This window comes from Pithys albifrons, chromosome 1, assembly GCF_047495875.1.
Source record: "Pithys albifrons albifrons isolate INPA30051 chromosome 1, PitAlb_v1, whole genome shotgun sequence".
In the NCBI taxonomy this organism is placed as follows: domain Eukaryota; kingdom Metazoa; phylum Chordata; class Aves; order Passeriformes; family Thamnophilidae; genus Pithys; species Pithys albifrons.
This window is the reverse complement of record NC_092458.1, coordinates 63,094,899-63,116,819: the sequence shown is the minus strand read 5'-3', so window position 1 is coordinate 63,116,819 and position 21,921 is coordinate 63,094,899. Positions and strand designations below refer to the sequence as shown.

The 21,921-nt window shown below is 36.5% G+C and overlaps 1 protein-coding gene across 4 annotated transcripts in view; it reads right to left on the bottom strand.

Moving 5' to 3' along the window:
• Nucleotides 1-21,921, bottom strand: part of DCLK1 (doublecortin like kinase 1) — a 255,376-nt gene that overhangs the window by 48,641 nt on the left and 184,814 nt on the right. For 3 of the 4 annotated variants that reach the window (XM_071552689.1, XM_071552679.1, XM_071552696.1), the window contains 3 exons: nucleotides 21,609-21,703; nucleotides 4,154-4,238; nucleotides 2,705-2,813 (listed from right to left, as the gene is read on the bottom strand). In XM_071552689.1, the coding sequence (XP_071408790.1) occupies nucleotides 2,705-2,813; nucleotides 4,154-4,238; nucleotides 21,609-21,703 (289 nt within the window). Of the gene's footprint in view, nucleotides 1-2,704; nucleotides 2,814-4,153; nucleotides 4,239-10,904; nucleotides 15,693-21,608; nucleotides 21,704-21,921 lie in introns of those variants that run through there. The other variant, XM_071552705.1, reaches the window with a different exon arrangement.

Sequence of the window (21,921 nt, the reverse complement as noted above, 5' to 3'; positions counted from 1 at the left end):
AAGTCTAGACCCACTGCACTACTGCAGGGCATAGAGTTAGATCTCTAGTCCACAAAAGGGCTTGGTGTCTGGCTCTTTTAAACTTTTGCAAAATTCACAGAGATTTCCACTGCAGTGGAGAAAAAAAAATTTGTTATTTTCATGCGTGCACGAAACGTATTCTTGTGTGTGAGCCTGTATATTCACAGATGCTCAGAATGGGATTTAGAAGTCCTCACATGAAAATTTTGAAGACGGTTTTTCATTTCTATTTGAACTGTTCATTGTCAGACAAAACCACCTGTAAATGTATTGAAGTGCCAGGGTGGTTAATCAGTGCTCACAGACTGATCTCAGAGCTATGAAGTAGAAAAGGATCTACATGACCAGTGAAGTTGTGTAATAAGACCCATTCCTACTTGCTTAACACCTTATGGCGCTATTCCTTTGAAGTCTAATGCACACAAGAATTGTACTTCAGAAGAAAGTGGAAAAGTCCTCTGTCCCAAGTATCACCCCATCAATTGTAGCTCTGCAAATGATGGACTTATCAGACTTTGAAGTGAGGTAGTTTTTGCTTAGAAAGACTGCAAAGAATGTTTTTGAAGGGGGTTCACACATACTGGCTTTAATTTACCCTCTGAGTCTTTAGTTTCTCCTTCCACACTTGTGATGATAAAGGTACACTGATTTAGAAGTGGGAACAAACGGAAATAATTCCACTTTCATTTTCAAGCTCTTCCGAGGTAGTAGCTCTCTGATATAAATGGGATCTATGGAATGGTATAGCTCAGAGACCACAAGACTATGTATCTGGAAATACCTGGGCAATCATGCTATCTGAGCACATATTCATTAGATGTGCTATGCTACCAGATACTTCTGGGACCAGTGGGATAGACAAGAGGACAGGAAACAGTTTTCATTCAAGCTCTCAAGGATATTATAATCAGTATTATTTTTAGGTGTGGTGGGACCTGTATTTAATTTTGTTCATGTATTTTCTCTCAGCTTGGGAAAGAATTGTAAAATGCACACTAGAAGATTTGTACTGGCTCTCAGCACAAATGGCATTTTCAACTGAATGACAATGTGTCAACACCACAACCTTTACTTTTAGCTTGTAATTACTTTAGCTTGTAATCTGTTTGTCTCAGTTACTATTCATTTTACTGGTAGCTGCCTTTTTCTCTTTTCTTAGTTATGTGTTTTCACCTATCTTTTTCATCAGTCATGCCCTTCCACAGGGCTTTACAGGGTTTTCTTCTTTTCATCTTGTTTTGCTTTGCCTCCTTTAGGTTTTTATATTCTCCAGTTTATTGTTCAGACCCTGGGGTTTGATCAGAGCAGCTACCACCCTCTGGATGGCCAGCTCCACCATGAACTCACTCTGGCAGAGCTCTGAAGGCCTCACCATTTGGTTTTGGCCAAATCTCACAAGCACACTGTCAGCTGATACAAAACCCACTCTTCCCCTTTTCCCCAGCAGCCATCTTCATGGTCTCCAACATGCCAGACAGTTTCAGATGCAGAGCAGGACCTGTCTTTTTCCAAGGAGATTAATTTAAAAAGAGTCAAGCTAATTTATCACCATCTGCCATGAGATCTAATCTCACTCTCTAGGGCTAAAATCATATTCTTATAGGATAAAGAACAAAAGTTCTTTCTTTGAGCCCAAAGGTGAGTTTGCAGTCTTCTGTAAGAGTCTCCTCTCTGAGATATGGTAAAAGGGGGTAGTAACCCAATGAAATTTCATTATCAGACCTTGACATCTCTATTGTTCTCTTTTGGACATCTCTAGCTCTGGCAGGTTTTTCCTTTTCTTCACTGCTACTATGTAACATGAGCAATCTTACAATCATTTCACATACAGATGAAATACTTTCTGTCTTTCATATCTCATACTCTCCTATTTTTAACAACATCATCAAAAGGCATCCACAGTTCTGCTTAGTTCTTGTTCCCTATTTTTTACACTCTTAACATTGGGTATAACCAGTTCAAACCTGACCAGATTTTAAAACCAGCACCTGAACTAGTCATCCTGGGCATTTTATGCAACTCTGATATTTAAAGGGATTTGTGACTTCTCTAATCTGGAGTAGATGTCTAAAATCAGTGACTGTTCTCACCACTTAACAGAAAAGGTCTTTGAAGAAGCTAGATTTTGGTGACTGCAGTGAGGCTCATAAAGTTGGAAGGAGCATATATAATGGCACTATGTAGACAAGCAGAAATTAGATGTCCATTTAATTAAAAATAAATGAAAGAGATTGCTTCTCAGTGTCAGATGGCAGAATAGATGGATCCAAGGTCTTGTGCTGACCATTGCCACTACACCACACACACAAAACTTCATGACATCTTTACAGAATGCTCCTACGTGTGAAATGTTCCATTGGTGTAATGTAAAAGGAGACTTGCAAGAATGTAGTGCAAGAAAAGATGCTGCTTCAATGAAACAATAAAGACTGAACATAAAGAACTGGTAAAATCATATGGAGTGCAGCAAAAACCCCAAAACATATAAACTCCACAAAGAATGAAATTCACAGATTTCCCCTTGAACTCTCTCTTTTTTCAGTATGAGAGGACATTAAGTTTTTCCATCTGGCATTGAGACATTACCGTATTACATGTGAATATTCCACAAATAAAGACATGATCTAGAAAAAGCATGACATTAATGATTTTTTTGTAGTAATACGCATATTATTCTTCTCACCTTTCTATACACTCCTTCACAATAGCAAAATTTCCATCTCCTATAGTCCTTCCAACTTTATATCGCTCTGCTATCGATGCTGGAACCTGGAAACCTTCCTCCAACACTTCTGAAAGAGTCATTAGTACATTTTTATTGTTAGTGAAGGAAACACAGATGTTGCACATAACATGTATTTCAAGTCCACAGTTTAGGAGACTGGAAACCATTTAATCAGTATCTCACTTACTGTACAGTGAAACCATGCTGCTGACATTGTATATACTCAACAGGTTTCACGCAGATACAATAATGAAAAATAAGACTTCTGGGGGCTCAAGCATACCACCATTCGAGTGTTACAGAGTTTACCATTCCTATTGCAATATGCCCCCAAGACAAAACCGAAGTTGTATTTTTTTAATTATGAAAAGGCCTCTGTGATCTGCACAAGCGCAGACCAGCCTCCAAAAAGGGCTGGAACTCCTTGACACAGCATGATTAAATATATGTACCAAAGAAGTCCAACACTCAAGCACTTATTTTATTACATCCTGTAAACTGAGACATCCATAAAACTCCTCATGTGCTAAGTGCTAGTTCTCCCCATCCCCCAATATTAAATATTTAGCTTTTAAACAAATGTTCTCAATAATACTACATCGCATGCAACCTGGGTAGCAGATGTTTAGGTAAAATTGCATTACACAGTGTCTAAGCATACAAAAAGTTTGTAGTTTATTGTGTTTTAGTGCTCATTCCTGAACCATTATTTGTAAATGTATTTGATATAGTGTTACAAATACCTAACATGCCTCTAAAAGCTGACTGTAAACTGCAGCTGATACAAACTACTATATAAATAATGTAATGAAAAAAAACATCCTTTTAGAAATGTGATCTATGTTTACACTCTTTAAGATAGTGCTTTTAACTGTATTTTTCTTTGTCCTTTGATCCAGCTTAGTATTAAAAGCTAATGTTATGACAGAAGGAGGCTGGGATTCGCCTGAATTCACAGACAGAATGAAGAGTTATTCTCATACAGGAACACATATATACACATGTATATATATGTGCAGAGTGTTGAAGCAGACACTATGCCTTAGCCAACTTGCTCAAAGCCTTAGTATGGGATAAGACTATCCATTTCTGAGTAAAAAGCGAGGACTGCAGTGTGTTCTTTAGTACCATGACAGATGGGATAAAAATGCTGAAACAAGCCTGTGTTGCTTGCAGGAATAATACCTTGAGTATTCTGCAATAAAAATACCTCTGAAGAGTGATGTCCAGATCAAATCTGATCCAGAGTGAACCTAAGTGGTTTGCTACGGCTGAGGAGCCTCCTCATGGAAAGTCATCCAGCCTGCAACGCTCCCACCTTCTCTGACAGGAAGAATGACTCATTTCCTACACAGCTGCTGTTATCACTACACTGACTGCTTTGAAATGTCACCCTCCAAATGTTACCTTCTGCAGGTCCATCATTTTCATCCATAGAGCTGCAAACTTTGGTGGATGCTAATGAGGTAGAGGAGCCACTGTGCTGGGAGCTCTGGAAATGGAGACACAAATGAAAACATGATTTTTAAGAAGTATGAGTACTCCCAGCATGTTCCTGCTGGACACATGTCCCAGGGAGGCTTCAGTGTTTACTACGTTAAAGCATCTATTTACTTTACTGGAGGGATATGTGGATGCTTGGGAAGAGTCCAGTTTTTCCTCCAAAATTACACTTTTGGTACTCCCATGTACATGGAGATATCCCTGATACACCATGTGCAGCAATGTGCATGAACACTCTGATGTACGCTCCATTCGTTTCTCCCTATTCCACACATATTTTGGCAGGGAAAACTGAGGAGCTGTATGCCCTCTGCAGGCAGGAGACCGTGTTCTCAGAGACTCTGTTAATACAGCAGGCACTAAAGGCACAAACGTCCATAGCTGGCTTTCTTATGTGCAGAATTACTCACTTTTACAAACCTCCCTCTGGTGAAATCCTCTCCAGTTGTGTTCTAGAAGGGAGGAATCATTATGGTAACGTATGAAGAAAAACAAATGTCAAGGTGAATAATAGTTGCTTTTTTGTAAAAGGATTTCACTGGGTGTGGTTCACTTGAGGCCTGACTCTGTACTTCAGTTTTAAGTACTTGAACTGCAAGTGTCTGAGTTTGTACAGTTAATAGTAGGGGGACAGTATTTCTATAGTCTCTAGAAGGAGACTTGTAGGCACCCACCTTGGAAATCAGAAGTGTAGGAGGCAGAATCTCACCAGGGAAGCCTTCTAAAACACCCATCAATGTCTACCAGTTAACTATAGACTCTAGGCATTAACTTTAGGAAACCTGCTTCATCATGCATCTAGATGGATGAAACTACACAGGCGTTGTTTGTTGGGTTTTTTTATTCCACCCAAAACTTTTATCCTGTGGTGCATAATAATTATATTAACACACCTACAGGATTTTCCTATCTTCAGGAAAAAACAGAAGAAGCCACAAATGTAATGGTGGCCCTTCAAACTTGTGAGCATTTCCTCAGGTTCTTGTGTTGCAATATTCAGAGGATTTTCAAAACTAAAACTTTCTTGGGTTCACATAATTCACATACTGAAAGGTTGCAGATTGCTGCAGTATTTCATTATCTCCTTCGATCTATATATTACATAAATTGCAGGCTGTACTGCATGTAACTAACACTATCAGTTCTTTATCAGTGCTTGCAAGGTTTCTAGATGCCCACAATCAGGGTGCCAATCCACTTTTGCACATTAAATACAGCTACTTTGGAAAGATTTCTCTCATCTGCCACCACAGGACACAGTCAACAACAGGAGGAAGAGCAACTAAAGATGCAGCAGTTTGGATCTTTGCTGAGTATGGAGCCAGGGAGAAGACAGACAGCAAACTTAAAATCTGGCCAGTATGCTGAGTTCATTCGAACAGCATAATTTTTAATTTCTCCCACAACAGACTAAGGCCAGATGTCTTAGACGAAGTCTGAACTTGGAATATTTTTCACTAAGTAATACTGAGAGCTTGCACATGCCATCTACTGAGAGATTCTTTGCCCTTTTTTCCTTTTTATCAACCCCAGTTCACTCTTTTCATTCAGCCAAGCACTTCTTCTGAGTTTTGACCACAAATGGAAAATGCATGAATCAGTTTTTGGACTGGTTTTGCTGCCTCTTGATAGCAGAAGTGAGCACTGACTGATTTTATGCAGTTTGCTAAGATATTGCTGCTCTTCTTTGATGGTTAGGGTGTGTTTATGTATGTTCTATGCCTGTGACTGTGCCTCTGCAGGATGTCTCAGTAAAAACTTACCTCTGGTTCATTTTTGAACAAATGAACAGATGTGGATGAAGGTAACGGAAAAATGCTAGGAAGGAGTTCTCATGTCTGGAGAAGTCACTCTCAAAACCTATTTTTATACACATGTAATGAGAGAATTATTTCCTTTACAGTCCTGCTTGTAAAATAAGCAGAAAAACGTGTTTTCTGTATGCATTCTGCTGTGTTTGTTTGTTTTCCTAGACCAGGCATCCAATTTCATACTTATTTGACCCCCTCCACAGTATTTTCTTAAAGGAATTACCATTTAATCATGTTTGTTACTCCTACAATCAGGAATGAATCATTACAACATTAAAGGGGTATAAACACAAAAAGGTTATTGGTAGATTTTCAACAGATTATTAAACAGCTTTTTTTTTAATTTTTTGCATTTTACATAGTGAGATAGCACTGTTCAGTAGATGTTAGGTCAAAGCTGCTGACTGCACACCACTGCAGCTTTCTTTAGCAGCCTGATGGTCTCTGAGTCTTCCACCCTTTGCTTTCATGTGTGAGTATGGGAGATGTGAAAATCAAGACCTAACTTGGCAGCTACATCTTCTCTGAATGCATGTCTAGAGAGAGACTCGAATTTCTACTTGAGGACCTAATTTTTCTAGGATCTTAAAACAAGGTTTACCTGAGAAAGGAAACTGCTCGGTCCTTCCAACATGGAACACCTTCAGGGGCCCATTTTAAAAAAGCACTTTAGCAAGTGCTTCAGTTTAAATACAAAATTATCTTAATGGTCTACACACGACTGAAATTAAATTCACTCCTAAATACATCTTAGTCATACTTACTTAAATATGTAGTTCACTTAGGTTTAGTCTAACTAATTAAAAAAATAGAAATGGCCTGTAGAAAACTTAAACAAAATAAAAAAAATTGATCTCATGCTGATGTTTTTAGTGGCCCTATTTCTTTTCTTATTGACACTATATAAGGAAGGGAAGGCTAAGATGCTATTAGTTAATAGAAAAGAACTCAAGCAATGCATTAGTAGCACATACCATATCACTGGTGTGCAAATAAAGCATTCAGTCCCTTTAGTGACATCTACCTGCGAAGCACTGGAGGGGGAGCAGAGGCAAAACTTGCCAGTTACAAGGAAGCAGTAGCTTAGAAGAGGTGCTAAAAATGCACACCAAGGTTTTTTAAACTTTACATAATAACTGAAAATTATTTGTAAAAATACTTTTCATTACCTTTGCTGAACCCCTCCTTTTAAAGCAACAGATTAAAAAGAAATCAGGAACTGGATATTTGCATCCATTCACCAAGTCTGCTGGTGGCACCCCTTTCACAATTAAAGAGATGTTACTAGATAAACACCACACAAATATTTTTGTCTTTATTCAGTCCTCTGGAATAACATGCAGGCATTTATTTATTTATCTTTACTTCAGCCAGAAGACTTTAATTAGCTTGATGTTCTCACAAGCTGAAAGCCCTGCGGGTCCAGCAATCCTTGTGGGTCTCAGTGTTCCTTCCAGTTGGCTTGCCACTCGCGGGGCAGTCTGTCATGCGTGCTGCTGCTCTCACAGATGTGGACCCCATCAGGGATCTTGCAGATTGGGAGGGGGGAAAAACAAACCCTAAGCAAGAGCATAACCTCTTTAACACATAGATTTTAATGTAAGTAGCTGTTTTAATTTAAAGAAATGCTGAGGTGCTCGGAATGCCATCACTTTTACACAGATTTAAAAGGGTCCAGTTGCATAGGTTGCCAGCACATGGTGATTTTTATGGTACACCTTCATAGAAGTGATGGCATTAAAAAGTCAGGTCTTTGGTGTAAGGATTTCAGACCCCATTCAGGTTTATATAACAGATGGCCAGCACACCACACGTCTTATTGATGTGATTGGAGATATTAGTGCTATAGAGTTTCATCCATATCTCACTGGAAGATTTATTTAGCAACTGTTTGGTAAATAGCTTGTATCTCAATGGAAATTGTGTTAACTCTATGAAAAAAAAAAGGCAGTAAAATAAAAACTACTTTAATTTCTCTCTCTCAATACTCACCTTTGTCCTAAATTAATCTTAAAATCCTACTCTAGCCAAACAGCAGGAATTATTTTGGTGGACTACTAGTATCAGCAGTTATAAAAAGAGACTTAAACAAGTATGACTAGGAAGTTTGTTAATGCAACTCAGATTCCTGATTCTTAAACCCTAAACACTGCATTTTATTTTCTAAATCTCTCAAAACCTTTATTAGCACATATGGAGTCTAAAAAGTCTCTCAACAATAGATTCCTTTGTATTTTTATTAGCATGAAGAAAGCATCTGGGTGAAATATGAGTAACAGAAAAGTACACAGGTGTAAAGCTAAGTATAGATCTCATGCAGACTTTGCTCTTTTAGAAACAGGCTTAATGAAGTGAGGATTAAAATCAATAAGCAAAGTCTAAATTCAGGAAGGAGGCTCAACATAAGGGAATTAATAATGTCTTTAAATTATTCCTCCTAAAATTGTCCCTACTCCAAAGAATTCTAAAGAATTAAAAAGTACAAAAATATATGGTTTAGTAATGTGTGTAAGATGAACTTCAAATCAGTAAGGAAAAATAGCACTAAAACCAAAACTAAGACGTTAAGCCACCACGCTCTCCTCTTTTTGAGCCCATAGTAGTGTTCAGTCTGGTTATAAAAAAATCTTTGCAAGGTAGCTGACACAGCCAGTTCCCTTGACTATAGATGATCATGACTAATGGTAAAAAAAAGACAAAAAAAAAAAAACACACTTCCAGTGCAAGTGTTAACTTTGAAGGGCTTTGAAGGGATTAGAAAATTCCTGTAAGATGTAACAGTGTTAAGCAAGAAAAAAGTCAGTCAAAACCAGCAAAAGGGTAGTACGCCAGAGAACAAAAATAGAGGACAGCTCAATTAAAACCGTAAAATAATACATTTTGATGCAACTTTTAAGAAGATAGACTGTTTTTTTTAAATTTAATTTAAAGAGCAGCAAAGGGTTACACTGAAATTACCGGTCCCAAAGACATTCAGCGAAAATGTTTTTCATTTTCTTTTGTTTAACCTTACATTTTTTGCCCAGCCAGCTGAGAACAGAGAAAAAAACTTTCATGTAAACAGCACAGATTTGGCAAAAAAATTACTACATGGAGAAACATCTCCATTTATGCTGAAAGAATGGAAACCCATGGAGTTCAATGTATAGAATAAGAAATGATGCAATTGTTTTCTTTTCAAATTTGGACACTGCACTAGAGTGGCACATCAGATCCAAATTTATTTATAAACTGTTTAATCTGGAAAGGAACAAAAAAAATTGTATGCAAACCCGCTACTTATTCATAATTCTACACCCTGCCCCGTTTTGTTAAATACTTGACTCAAGAGAGGCCCTACATAGGGAAGCTATTTTTTTTTTTGTTCATTTATGCAAGTCAGGATTTACACAGCTTGGAGAAGAGGTAAGTTCAAACAACACAAGCAATTATCCGGTGTATGTTGTTCAGAGTCTTGTGTTGGTTTTCTTCTTTGAGGGACAGAGGGTCAAATGGGAAATGGAGAAGACAGACAAGTTACTTTTGCAACCTGAAGCACTTTGTTTTATTAAGATTCCCTTACTAAGCTGCAACATTGGATGCTTATACACTCATTTGATCTGTGTAACAAGACAATTCTGAAAGACCAGCCTAGTTTCCTACATGGTATTTAACAGCAAACTTTAATCTAACCTTCACTAGCTCCTACAGATGCTTCCAAAGCTAAGCCATAATTCAGAGTGTAGGCTCACTCAGCTTTTGGAATCCCTCAGTAAATATTGATAACACATTAAAAAAAAGTGTCAGATTCTTGATATTGGAAGTTATTACTGTATCCTCACTGTGATTAACATTAAAAATTCCATGTGCAGCAATGCAATGTGAGGGTTTCCTTTTACCTCTTTGAAAGTTATGCAGAAATACAGTTTTCCTACCACTCAACTACAGAATAAAAATTGAAAGGTCACTAAATGAGGTTCTTATTTCTTCCACCTAAGTAAGGACACAGCACAATTACCTCTTCTACTTTTAAACTATTTCAGTTATATTTTAAAAGCTTTCCTGGTATCCTTAACTGTTTCTTGGCAGAGACAGAAGCCTCAATTATTTTGTTTCTAGCTACTTCTCTAGTACTGTTTTCTTTCTATGTCAGCACACCTTTTTTAAGCAGACCTATTTACTAACAACCAAAAGGATTTCAAAACTGGAACGTTTATAAGGCCCACAGATCCCTCCAGAAGAGTGCCTGAACAACAGCTGAAGCATCAAGCTGGTAGATGACATGTCAGAAATTGTAACATCTCCCTTTCCCCGCCCCCACCAAAAAAGAAATAAAACCAGGCTATGGATATGTATTTTTAAAGAGTGGAAAGAAAATGAGGCTCTTATTTTAAAACATTCCAGCTATTTTTCAGTACTGCTAGCTTTTCACAAGCATTTTTTCCTAATACTTGTCTTAAGGGGAGTGTTTCTGTAGCTGAGCTGTAGAGAGCTGGTACCTTGTTTTGGATAGTCTAGTAACTCCCCCCTTCATACTTCAAATCTATCTCATCATGTGCACGCAAATTTACCCATAAATAATTCAAGGCAGGTATATTTACTATCTGCAAAAGACCCACCAGAAACCAAATTCTTTCTTGAAGGATTTTTTTGTATCTATTTACTAGAGCCCAGAGTTTATTATTAAAAAAGAATCCATCTACTATTTAAAGGAACTCATTAGAATGCATGAATCCCATATGCTTATACTAAGGTTAGACAGACAGTGCTGATCCAAAATGAACAAGCAATACCAACTGCAAGTACTTTTTAAAGCCTGTTAATCTGGTTCCAAAATAAACTCACTGAACAGTGTGTATTTTTTAAATATATTTATTACATCACTTACAATAATCTACAGTAATGTTAAATCTAGTGAAACAACAAATTGCAATCAGGATGACATGGTCAAATATGAAACATAAATACAATACAGTATGATGAAACAATGGCACAGAAATGAAGGTGATCTTCAGCTGATTAAAAGAAATAAAACATTCATCGGCATTTATTTTTGCAAGTTTTACACTTTTTTGTTGTTAAATCAACAGCCTTCTTTTTGGTTTCCTGCATCATATTAATACAAAACCGATATATTTTTAAAAGCAAATATCCAAGCACTTTTCCTTAAGAAAAATAATTGTATGCATAACTTTGTAAAATGTTAAAACTTATGTTGTAGATGTGCCAATATTTACAATATCATAGTGCAACTAAGAAAATGAAGAGGCCTTAGCACAAACATCGTTAGCTCCTCTTTCACTAGAGTCCAAATTCCAAAACACTGTATTGCAGGGCAAACCACAACCTAATTACCCCATATAACATCAGACAACAAGTACACGCTGAATACAGTACAGCTTTTTTCATACTTCACTGCTGAGGGTTAATTTAAGCAAATTCAAATATAATGAACATGCGCAAATACAGACACTAAAATGCATACGAATACGAATGTGTGCACTGTGTGTGTTTCCAACCCTTTGCTAACGTGTGTGTACACAACACATGTATCTACATACCCATTGCCTTCTTGAGGAGTTAGTGAGCTCAGCCTGTCTGAGATCAGGTGCCAGGTGAAAAGTGGCAAACAGCTAGATGAAAGGTGCTAGGACAGCAAACAGAGCTCAGAACAGCCCCTGCTTTGCTCAGCAACCCCTGCTTCTGGACAGAGGGGCTTCCTGGGTGAAGCACATCCATTTCCAAGGAGTGTGAGAACCATTTGCTTGCTTTGCTTTGCATGGAAAGCTATGGCTGGTTGTGTTACATAGCTAAAAGCTCTCATCCTGTCACTAACAGATAAAACTGAAAGTGAAGATTAAATGAAGAACAATCTTGTATTTGGTTGCACACCATTAGTTGGATACAAGAAAAAGCACAGACAACATTAATCTAAATTTTCATCAAGTGATGAGGTAATTTAGCACCATAAAGAATTTTTTTGTCTGTTCATTTCTCTATTTTTAACAAAACAGTAAACTTGGGTTGATCAGAGGCTCTTTTCTGTATTACTGTTAATCCATTTTAACATTCAGAGTGCAGGCATTTTTTGTAACATGCTGCACACGTTGCAGTGTGAATTATGAAACTGCAAAAGCAAACACTATTTATTATTTACCTCAGTTGTTATGCCACACAATCTCACTGCAGTTGTTCTTCAAAGCTGTTGAACACCATATATACTTTCTTATAATATACATTTATAGCCACAATATTAATGCCCCAGAATTTTCATCTTTCAGCCAAATATGCCCTGTGAAAATGGTCTGAAGAGAAAAATAACTAATTATAATATGTTGTTGCTGAATTATTTTACAAATTGGAAAGCAATTTTTGCATTGCATAATGAATGTTAAAGATTTTACTGCTTTCAACAAATGAACTTCTAATATTTCATGACTTAATATACTGCAAAACACTGCAGTTCAAGAGGAGGCATAAGACTGAACATATCAAAATAATAACATTTCAAATTTAGGATTAAAATTTTATCTGTTTCTATTTGTGTATAAGGTCCTATCCTTCCTACCCTGGAGTCAACCATGGTTTTTCCACTAAATTCTGCTCAGTTTGAACTTCGCCCTTGTTTGTAGATGTGATCTCTTAAAATTGTACAGACTTCCACGGGGGAGCTGTTCAGGTACTGGTTGGTGCAGCTTCACTGACTTTAGCAGAGCTGTAGTGAATCCCACCAGACGAGCATCCTCCCATTAGCACATTTTCCCCACTTTATCTGTTTAAAGCCACAAATGTGACATAACTGCACATGGGTTTCAAAGCCATTAATCTATGTTTGTGTGTATAAATATAAACATACACAGTCTGTGCTTCACACGTGAACTGTTTGTTGAATAAAAGAAATAAAGAGATTTTAAAAAAAAAAAAACAAAAGAGAAAGTTGCAGAAAGCATTAGGGAAATAATCACAAGTATTCATAAAGCTCAAAAGGAAGAAAAGCATTCACAATCTATACAAGGCTCTTTAGCTACATCATAATCACCTTAGAGTAGGCACAAATAATGCAGCATACAGAGAACTATCAGAGGTTCAAACACTATAAAGTTGCTTAAGCTATTGTGTTATTTAATGCAGTCGATGAAATCTAGAGACAAACTAAAACCTGTGCTGTTGCAAGCAGAACTACAGCATCAAGAAACACAATTTCAGTTTCACCCATAAAGTGAAACCTTCTGGTCTTGCTCAAAAGGAACATTTCATTTCTGTTCGTGTATAATGGGAATTACATTCCACACAGAAAGGATCTCAAAGTCTATAAACAGTGTACCTTTTCAATCTCCAAGGGACTTTCATTCCTTAAATGAAATATTAATGATATGTATTGCCCCTGAATAGCCCCTTAATACAAGTCATATGTTGAAATGATTAAATGTTATGGACTAGCATATTCTCTTTAAAAACATTCTTGATGAAGAACTCACTATGATAACAATTACTGATATAAGGTCCATTTTTCTTTTCCACAGCTAAGCAAAGCCGTGGGATTCAGGTTTGCTGGCAATCTGTGCTCCTTGCGCAGAGCAAATATTCTTAATAAACTGCCTTAAGCAGCAGTCGTCTACATAGGAGAGGGCATGAAAAATAAAATTCCTGGAATTTAATTTTTTGCAGGGAAAAACCAATTTCAAAACATCAGTAAGTAATTTAATCTGCTGGAATTGCCTGAATTTTTGGAAACTGATCCCAATGAACCTTTACATAATATGTATTTCTCAGGACCAATAATATATTTTATAAAGATATTCTTTCATAACAGTTGAAAATGCAAATAACTTCACAGCTGTGAACTTTTTCAGTAGGACAGGACAATCTTAGGATTAGGGTATGGGGCAGGGGATGTATTGTTCTTGTGGCTGAGAACAGTTTGAGGTTCAAGTCTGAAGCAGGAACAACAAAACATGCATTTCCAAAGGGAATGACCTAACTGCTTCAGCAAACCTGCCAGATCAATAACTTTCTCTTCAGGTGATACTGGAACCAAGTATTGACAACAGAGAAGGTAAGTTTTGTATTCTGCTGCCCTTTTATTTTTTTTTGCAAATATCCTCCATAAAGAAAATTATATTGATGCAGTGAAGCCATAACATCACATGCCAACATTTTCCATCTGCTGAATTTTATTATTTTATTTTATTATATCAGTTTAAAAGGAAATATTTCACTACATTTAAAAGTTGGCATGTGGCAGCTAAGCATTTTCTGGAATTAAGTACATTTTCCTGATTTCAAAATATATTAAATCATCAGTAAGTAGCTTAAAATTATAATCTCTATAGATTTTTGTTGAGAATGAGATTCACGCTGATTTCTAATTCTTAAATCATTAGCATTTGAGAAAATGAAGAGTACAAGACTGCAAACATGTATGACCACTAGACTATTGGCTTAAATATAACATAAAATGCAAAATATTGTTATTGTGCAAATTAAGTAGACTGAGATTCTCACAATAAAGCAGCAGAAAACAAACAAAAATTAGTAGATATTTGTTAAGCAACTGGTTATAATGTGTGACCTACTTTAACACTAAAGGAGTTTTGCATATTCATGCTGTACAAAACAACCACTTCAAGAAATTGTGAAAACAGAGAAATTAGGTGAATAGGAGGATGATTTATACCACCATTTCTGTAGGCTTTAATTTTAAAATGCTTAAAATGTCTTATTATAGCAAATAAAAAAATTATGTTCCTGTCCTTAACATAAGGGAAAATAATCACTAGTTTCTCAGGCCAAAGGTATTTCCAAAAGGTCTTGTATGTATGTCAGAAGATACTGCTAGCCAGCAGTCCCCTGCACTTCCTCAGTCAGGTATCTGTTCATATTTACTTGCAACACATGGTGATCAGCATTAACAGCTCTTGCCAGGTAAAACATTCATATTGCCTGTGAACACCCTTCAGTTTAGTCATCAGATGGTAAGGCAATGAAGAGAATTTGAACATTCCTTTGAAAACATTTACTTTTGTCCTGTGACCACACAGGATTTCTTCACTTTCTTTTCAGTTAGATAAAAAGACTAAACTTAAGAGTGTTCCAAATGTGTGTGTCAGGATCAGACAGCGTGGTGCAAGCAGTTTAATATGGCAGGTTTTTTCTTTTCTGCACTTATTCGTTCGTAAAAGCAAAGTACTCATTAACTGTTCGTACCAAAATGAATAAAGATACCTATGGTAAAACAGAACATATAATCAGTACCTTAGATGATAAAAATAGCCCTATTCATAAATGTGCCTACCATAGATTTGTGCGTTATGTTCACCTTATCCAATCCTTGTTTCTTAAAGTATGCACAATGCTGTTCCGGATTTGATGGACATATTCAATTGCTCATTCATTACAAGTTCTTGCATTAAAATGCAGTGGTAAAGCCAAAAATACCCCCACACACTAGAATTAGTTTGGCCCCATGTTGTTAATATTAAATATGCAAAACTCTTTTGTGCGATTCACTATTACTGTAAATTAGCAGCTATTTTCTTTAAAAATGTTAAACCTTCATCAAATCACAAACCATAAACATTGTTCCATTTTCTCTTTTACACTGAGTCTCCTACTGAATCCATATCATCCGAAGAGAGTGGGCGATACAGGTCCTGTAAGATGAAGTGCAGTATAGATTTGTTTATTGTGTTTGATTTGTTGCACTGCAACTGTCTTATATTCTCTTTGTTACTGTGGACCAGAAGACATTGTTTAACATAAAATACACATGTTCTATATACTCATAATCTTGTCTTAATGTCATATCATCATTTTTTAATCAACAAATAGATGGTTCGTAAATAAAGCTGAAGTTTCAATGTACAACACATTCTAAGAGGCAATTATTTTTTTTTCTTTGATTCTTCCCTATTAAACACTATTAAAACAATATGATTCTGTTCTGGTGTGTCTCCTAATGGTTTGGAAATTTGGAAAGATATGAATTTAACCTTAAAGAGAATGTATTTTCCTTTTTGCTGTTTTGGAAACAGCAGTAGCAAAGTAAGTCCTTACCTTGTATAAAGTTATAAGGACTTGCCACCCACTGGTGGCTTGGATCCAGCAACATTTGAGTCCCGGAATGCTGACACTGAACATTGCTGTTACCTATACAGTCCTGAAAATGGTATGTCTTTTCCACAGTTTTTCTGTGTCCATGTGTATGTATAAAAAGACACTGTGTTTTACATTTATCCCCCCATCACCATCTCTTTCTGATGGTAGCCAAGCAACCAGTTCATGACAGTAGAGGGAGAGTCTAAGTGTACGGATCCACCTCATTCTTTCAACACACACTCCAAGCATCCTCTGACAGATCTGATAATCCTCAAATGCCAGAGGTGTTAGGGGATAATACATTGCCCTATCCCAGCTACACAGCACAACAATCCTCGTCAAGACACACTATAGCACAGAACGAAAGAGAAAGTTCAGAAAACAAAAGCGGTAGAGGACACAGCACTGTCTTTTTAAGGTGAATTAAGCATAACTGGTGGGTTAGAGGGGTTCTCAATAGGCAGGTGACCAACACATCTCATAGCCATGCTCTGATATCTTTAAGGTGTTTTGGGGGATCCTTTCAACATAGAACATATGAACAAAATACAGCAAAAAAACCTGTAAGACAAAATACAGGAACACATCAGAATGGGAATGCTGATGAAGCCAGCTTTAAGGTTGACCTTAGCTGGGTTTCTCTGGGTTCTTTTAATCACAGGAAGAAAATTGAGATAAGAAATGAACAAATCTGAAAGCTATACTATAAAACAAATATCAGCTAAAATGAACACTTCACATTACAAGGGTCTCAATAATCAATGCGGGTTCATGTAAAAGGGATTTAAGTCCCTTAAAGGGAGTTTCAATTCCCTAGAATGCTTATTCTGCATGTAGTCTGCCAATGGGTGTGCATACACACAGTAGATGTTAGACTGGCAAGAGTGAAAATCAGAACTTAAATACATTTCTATTTTGTTGTGAACAATCCAGACAAGAGAAGAATTTTAAACAGACAAGAACATCTTCTTCTGAATAGTAATTAGTTAATTACTGAAATTTCTTTTGAGCACATACAGTTTGGGAATTTCTAATATAGAGTACAGAAAAAAAAATCTTTTGATTTGCTAGAGAGGGTAACAACACCCCAAACTTTTGCACAGTATCTCCCAGGAGAATGTCCTTGCCGCTTAATATATAAAAAATATGCATTTAGAATTGACGAAACAGATATTTCTGCATTTTAATACTTAGAGAATATTTTTATTTATTTTATAACTCTATAGTTTTATAAAGGAAAATCATGCACAAGATTTCAGTGTTATTTTCTCTGCCTTTTCATCTGCTTTTAATTACTTGAAACTTTAAAAAAGTTTCCTTTCTGAAATAATTTTCCTTGCCTATAATTAACCAAAGACCTGTATTTCTGGAAAATATGAGGAGAATCTATTTATTATTTTGCAAAGATTTATAAAAAGAAAAAAAATTGTTGAATGAGTCAGACATCTTGTCCATATAAACTCAAAAAATCCTTATGTACATAGAATCCAAGTTATTTGTTTGATTAGTCAAAAGGTACCTTAAATCTAATTTTTTATTATTCTATAGGTTGTAATTTCTAGGAAAGTAGAAAAAATATTTACAATAATGGCAAGGAACAGAAAATCAGGTACCAAGTCCACCTTAGTTAAAGTAATAACTGACTACAATACAGTGGTAAAATAAACTCAGAAATTATTAGAAAGGCTACTTAAATAATGCGTAGGGATTGTAATTATGTATATTTCTTGCTATGATTGCCATGTCACCCTTTCTGAGTCTGCATTATTAACTGCACTCTGTTACAGTACAAACTACTAGTGTTTGCAATACAGTAACTCTACTTCAACTGCTATAAACCTGAATTTCAAATGTTTAAATCCTCTGTGAAAAAACATAATGATATACACTATAATTTAAAAACAAGAATCTCAACTTCCTATTTAAGAATACATATAAAGAAATAATTAAACTACAAGAAAGTATAATAATAGCACAGAGACTCCTAGTAAAAAAACTTAGAAACTGAAAACTGGTTGATATTTAGCTCAGATAGTTGATAAATTGTTCCTAGTTCACTTTTAGCTCCATGTATTTCAACCATGAAATGAATCTTTCTAATCTTACTTTCCTCAAATATGGACTGAACTTTCGCACATGATTATAAAAATATATCCTTTCCTAATTTTTGAATTTCTGGAAACAACTCAGCCACATACATATGCAAGTGAGAAAGAATAAACTATCTTTTTATATTCTCAATTTTGAGGGTAGAAAAATATTATCTATAGGGTTACAGGAGTACTGTTTTCATAATTATGTACCATAGCAGCATTTTTGGCTTTATTTATATGAATGGAAAGCCTTCCATCAAAGGCCAGAATTTTTTTTTTAATGTGGGATATGAAATATCAGTAAGTTGATTAATCCTTGCTTTAATTTGCCTAATGCGCTCCACAGGTTTTTATTATCCCCAGTGAGAAACATCCCAGTTTGTGGAAGTATGTTGTTTTTGTGACTCTGAATTCAAAAGCATGACTTTCTCTCACCTGTACTTCCCAAGAAAAACACTGGCAGCCTGCCTAGACTCCTCAGCACTGATGCTCCAAGCCTACAACTTCCTCGTAGCACTTGGATGGGGATGCTGAAGAGCTGATTGATTAGTTATGCCAAGGGGAACCAGGCTACGGTAGAGTAAGTGTTCCCTGTCACCTTCCAGACCCAGTACCTACCACTGGCATCCCATGCATCTGATGGCATGAGAGAACAAGCACTACTCTAACTGCACAGAGAGGCGTAAAGACACCCAAATTACACAGTTGGACCCAGCATCTTATTTCAGTTCCAAAGCAGCAGCTCCCTTAAACTCCAGTTAAAGATCAGTCAGAAGCCCAGCCATTAGCTTCAACCCCAGACTGTGGCTCTAGTAGGCAACACCCTTCTTTTGAGGAAGGAATACCTCATCTCTCAACAATGGGGACAAGATGGTCACTTAAATCAATCTACTCTTCTCTCCTGTATGTCTATCACATGATACCAGTATTTCAACAACCTCCTAGGGAATAAAGCTCCTCTTGCAGCTGGCTTGTCAGTTCCGTAGCTGAAGCCAATGAAGACAGCAAAATGCTTTGGGTTTAAATTTGGTTTATGATAATATGGTACTTAAAATAACCTGTCCTTTAAATAAAATTTAAATGGTAATACACAAAGTTGGTATTAAAACTAAACAGAATGCTATTTATACTACTAACAATAAAATTAATATTACTAAGTACTGTTTGATGCCTATTTTATTCACCAGAATTATAACCTTTATACTTATATTATTTATGCTACATGCTATATGTTATAGAATAATATGTTATTTAAGGTTCTTTATTTATGTCTTATGCTCTTTATATTAACATTATAACCTTTAATGACACAATCATATGTTTCTACACTGAACTTCTAGCTCTTTCACTTCCCAATTAAACATGAAAGCAGATGAAATAAATTCTCAGACCAAGTGTAAAATTTCCATTCTCCTTCATAGAAGTTGATTTTGTAACATAAATAGTATTATTGCAATGTATTTTACATGATTGCAATCTATTTTTACATTACTGTATTTCATGTTTCAACAGAAAAAAAAAATCTGACTAAACTAAAGCCAGCCGAGCATGAAAGTCCCCTACTGAGGTCAAGGGCACTGAATATGAACATCCAAAAATAGAATTCAACTCTTTAACAATGTCTTATCTCCTGTAGTTTGCTTCAATATTTATTTTCTATACAGTTAGCCATCTGACTCTGTTACCATTACACAGCCTTTTGCTTCCAAGATACTGCTACTCAGTGAACCTGTTACACTTACATGTAAAAAGAAGCCCATCTGCTCTCCTCTTCACATCTGAAAGTCAGAAACCTTGTGGCTAAAAACCCCTTGTGTCTAATGGTGCTGACCACATGGATCCCACTCACCCATCCACAAACATTAACAGGAAAAAATATTTCTTCACTGTGAAGAGAGAAGCATCAGTGGTGAGGAAGAAAGTTTAGGAAAGTTACCAATGAAAAGAAACAGCCTTACAGCAAATGCAAATCCAACATATACTAGTGTCATCCATTTAAATAGACGCCCTCACATCACCAATGTATAATTCATTTGGAAGACTCTTTGTTCCCTCTTCAGTGACTTATTAATGATTCATTATAAGCCTTGAGAGTAAGAACAAACAGGTGGGGAAGACTTTGCATTCAAGAAGATTTTAGTACCAGTTTACCCAACTGGAACTTGCATCTTTACTCTCTGTGTATTGGATGATGAAAACCATGACACTACCCCGAGGCTTCAAGCTGCCACTCACTGGCTACCTCTATACTGCATGATCACAGTCAGCTTCCATAGCTATAAACAAGTCACAGCAGAAACCCTCAGCTGTATCTCAGCCACACAGGTAAGACCTGGGTATGCACAATTCCTCAGCATCCTGGTATATATCAACACGAAGAAGGGTCAATAGGCTAGAAGGGAATCATTCATGCTACAGCTATTCCTCACCTGGATATCCGGGGAATCTGGTCTATGCCAACCCCCAAAGTCAAGCATTGCCTATTCTGCACATAATCCCCTTAATCTGAGAGACAAAATTGTGTCTATTTAAAACCCAAAAAGGCAGAAAAAGCATGTGTTCAAACTGTGTTTATACACAGGTCTGAGATACAGCATGCTGCCTTAGGGAAGCTTCACTGAGAATTGATTACAGTTCGGAAAACAAAAGAGAAAATACATAGACATCTGACTGACTGCTTTTGAACAGATACAATTAATTAAATCAGCATTTGGAGCCTTTTGGGTTGAATGAGTAATATTTTATCTGAGGGTTCCATCAGTAACACAGGTACTACCTTAATTTTGGATGCTTAGGAATACTGTAGATTACTCCACACAGGATAATTAGAGGAACCTACAGCTACTAACAACTCTCATCCAGGAAAGTGCCTGACAGGTTTCACATTGCCTTGGTACTGATAGTATCTTCACTGCACAAGACTATGATATCACAGCTAAATTCCACAGTGCATTCTTTTACCTTGTTTCAAAATCAAAGGGGTTTGTAAGTTGTGCAAATGACATAATGCCCATGGCAAGTTAGGAGCAAAATAATGTCTTTGACAGTGTGGACATTTCCTTCCAGTTGTGAAACATTTGGAAAAGGAAAGTAAAACAAACAAACAAAAAGTTTTGTTAAAAAGGAGAGAGAGAACCTCAGTTTTTCTCCTTCAAGAATAAACCAACTCCCAACATACTTAGTTAGCGTTTTGACAGACAGAAAACAATTGCATTCCACCAGAGAGTGTTTTACAAACACAACAAGAACTGTAGCCAGACTCTTCCACCCCATGGCTCTACACATGCACAAGGAATCAGAGGGGAGATGGCTATTGGATAATGGCTATGCTGGATTCTCCCCAGTCATGCTCAGAAAACACTTTCCTTATTTCCTTACCCTCTGTTTCCGTAGGCTTCCTGGGCTGGTGGGAGATGGGCTCGGAGACTTCCCAGAGCGGGGCGTAGAAAGCTGGCTACCAGGGGTTCCATTCACTATAAGGACAAGAAATTAAAAAAAAATAAATACAAGGCATTATTAAAGGAACCAAAAAAATAAAATTTTTTCATTCTTTGTTGAACAGATTAATTTGCTCTTGCTTAATGTTTTAAACATTAAATAAGGTCATTCACAAAAAAACTGTTTCCTTAGAGTTTTGGCTCATGAAGACAATTTTTATACAAAGTGAAAGCAAGTAATCAACAAACCTGAA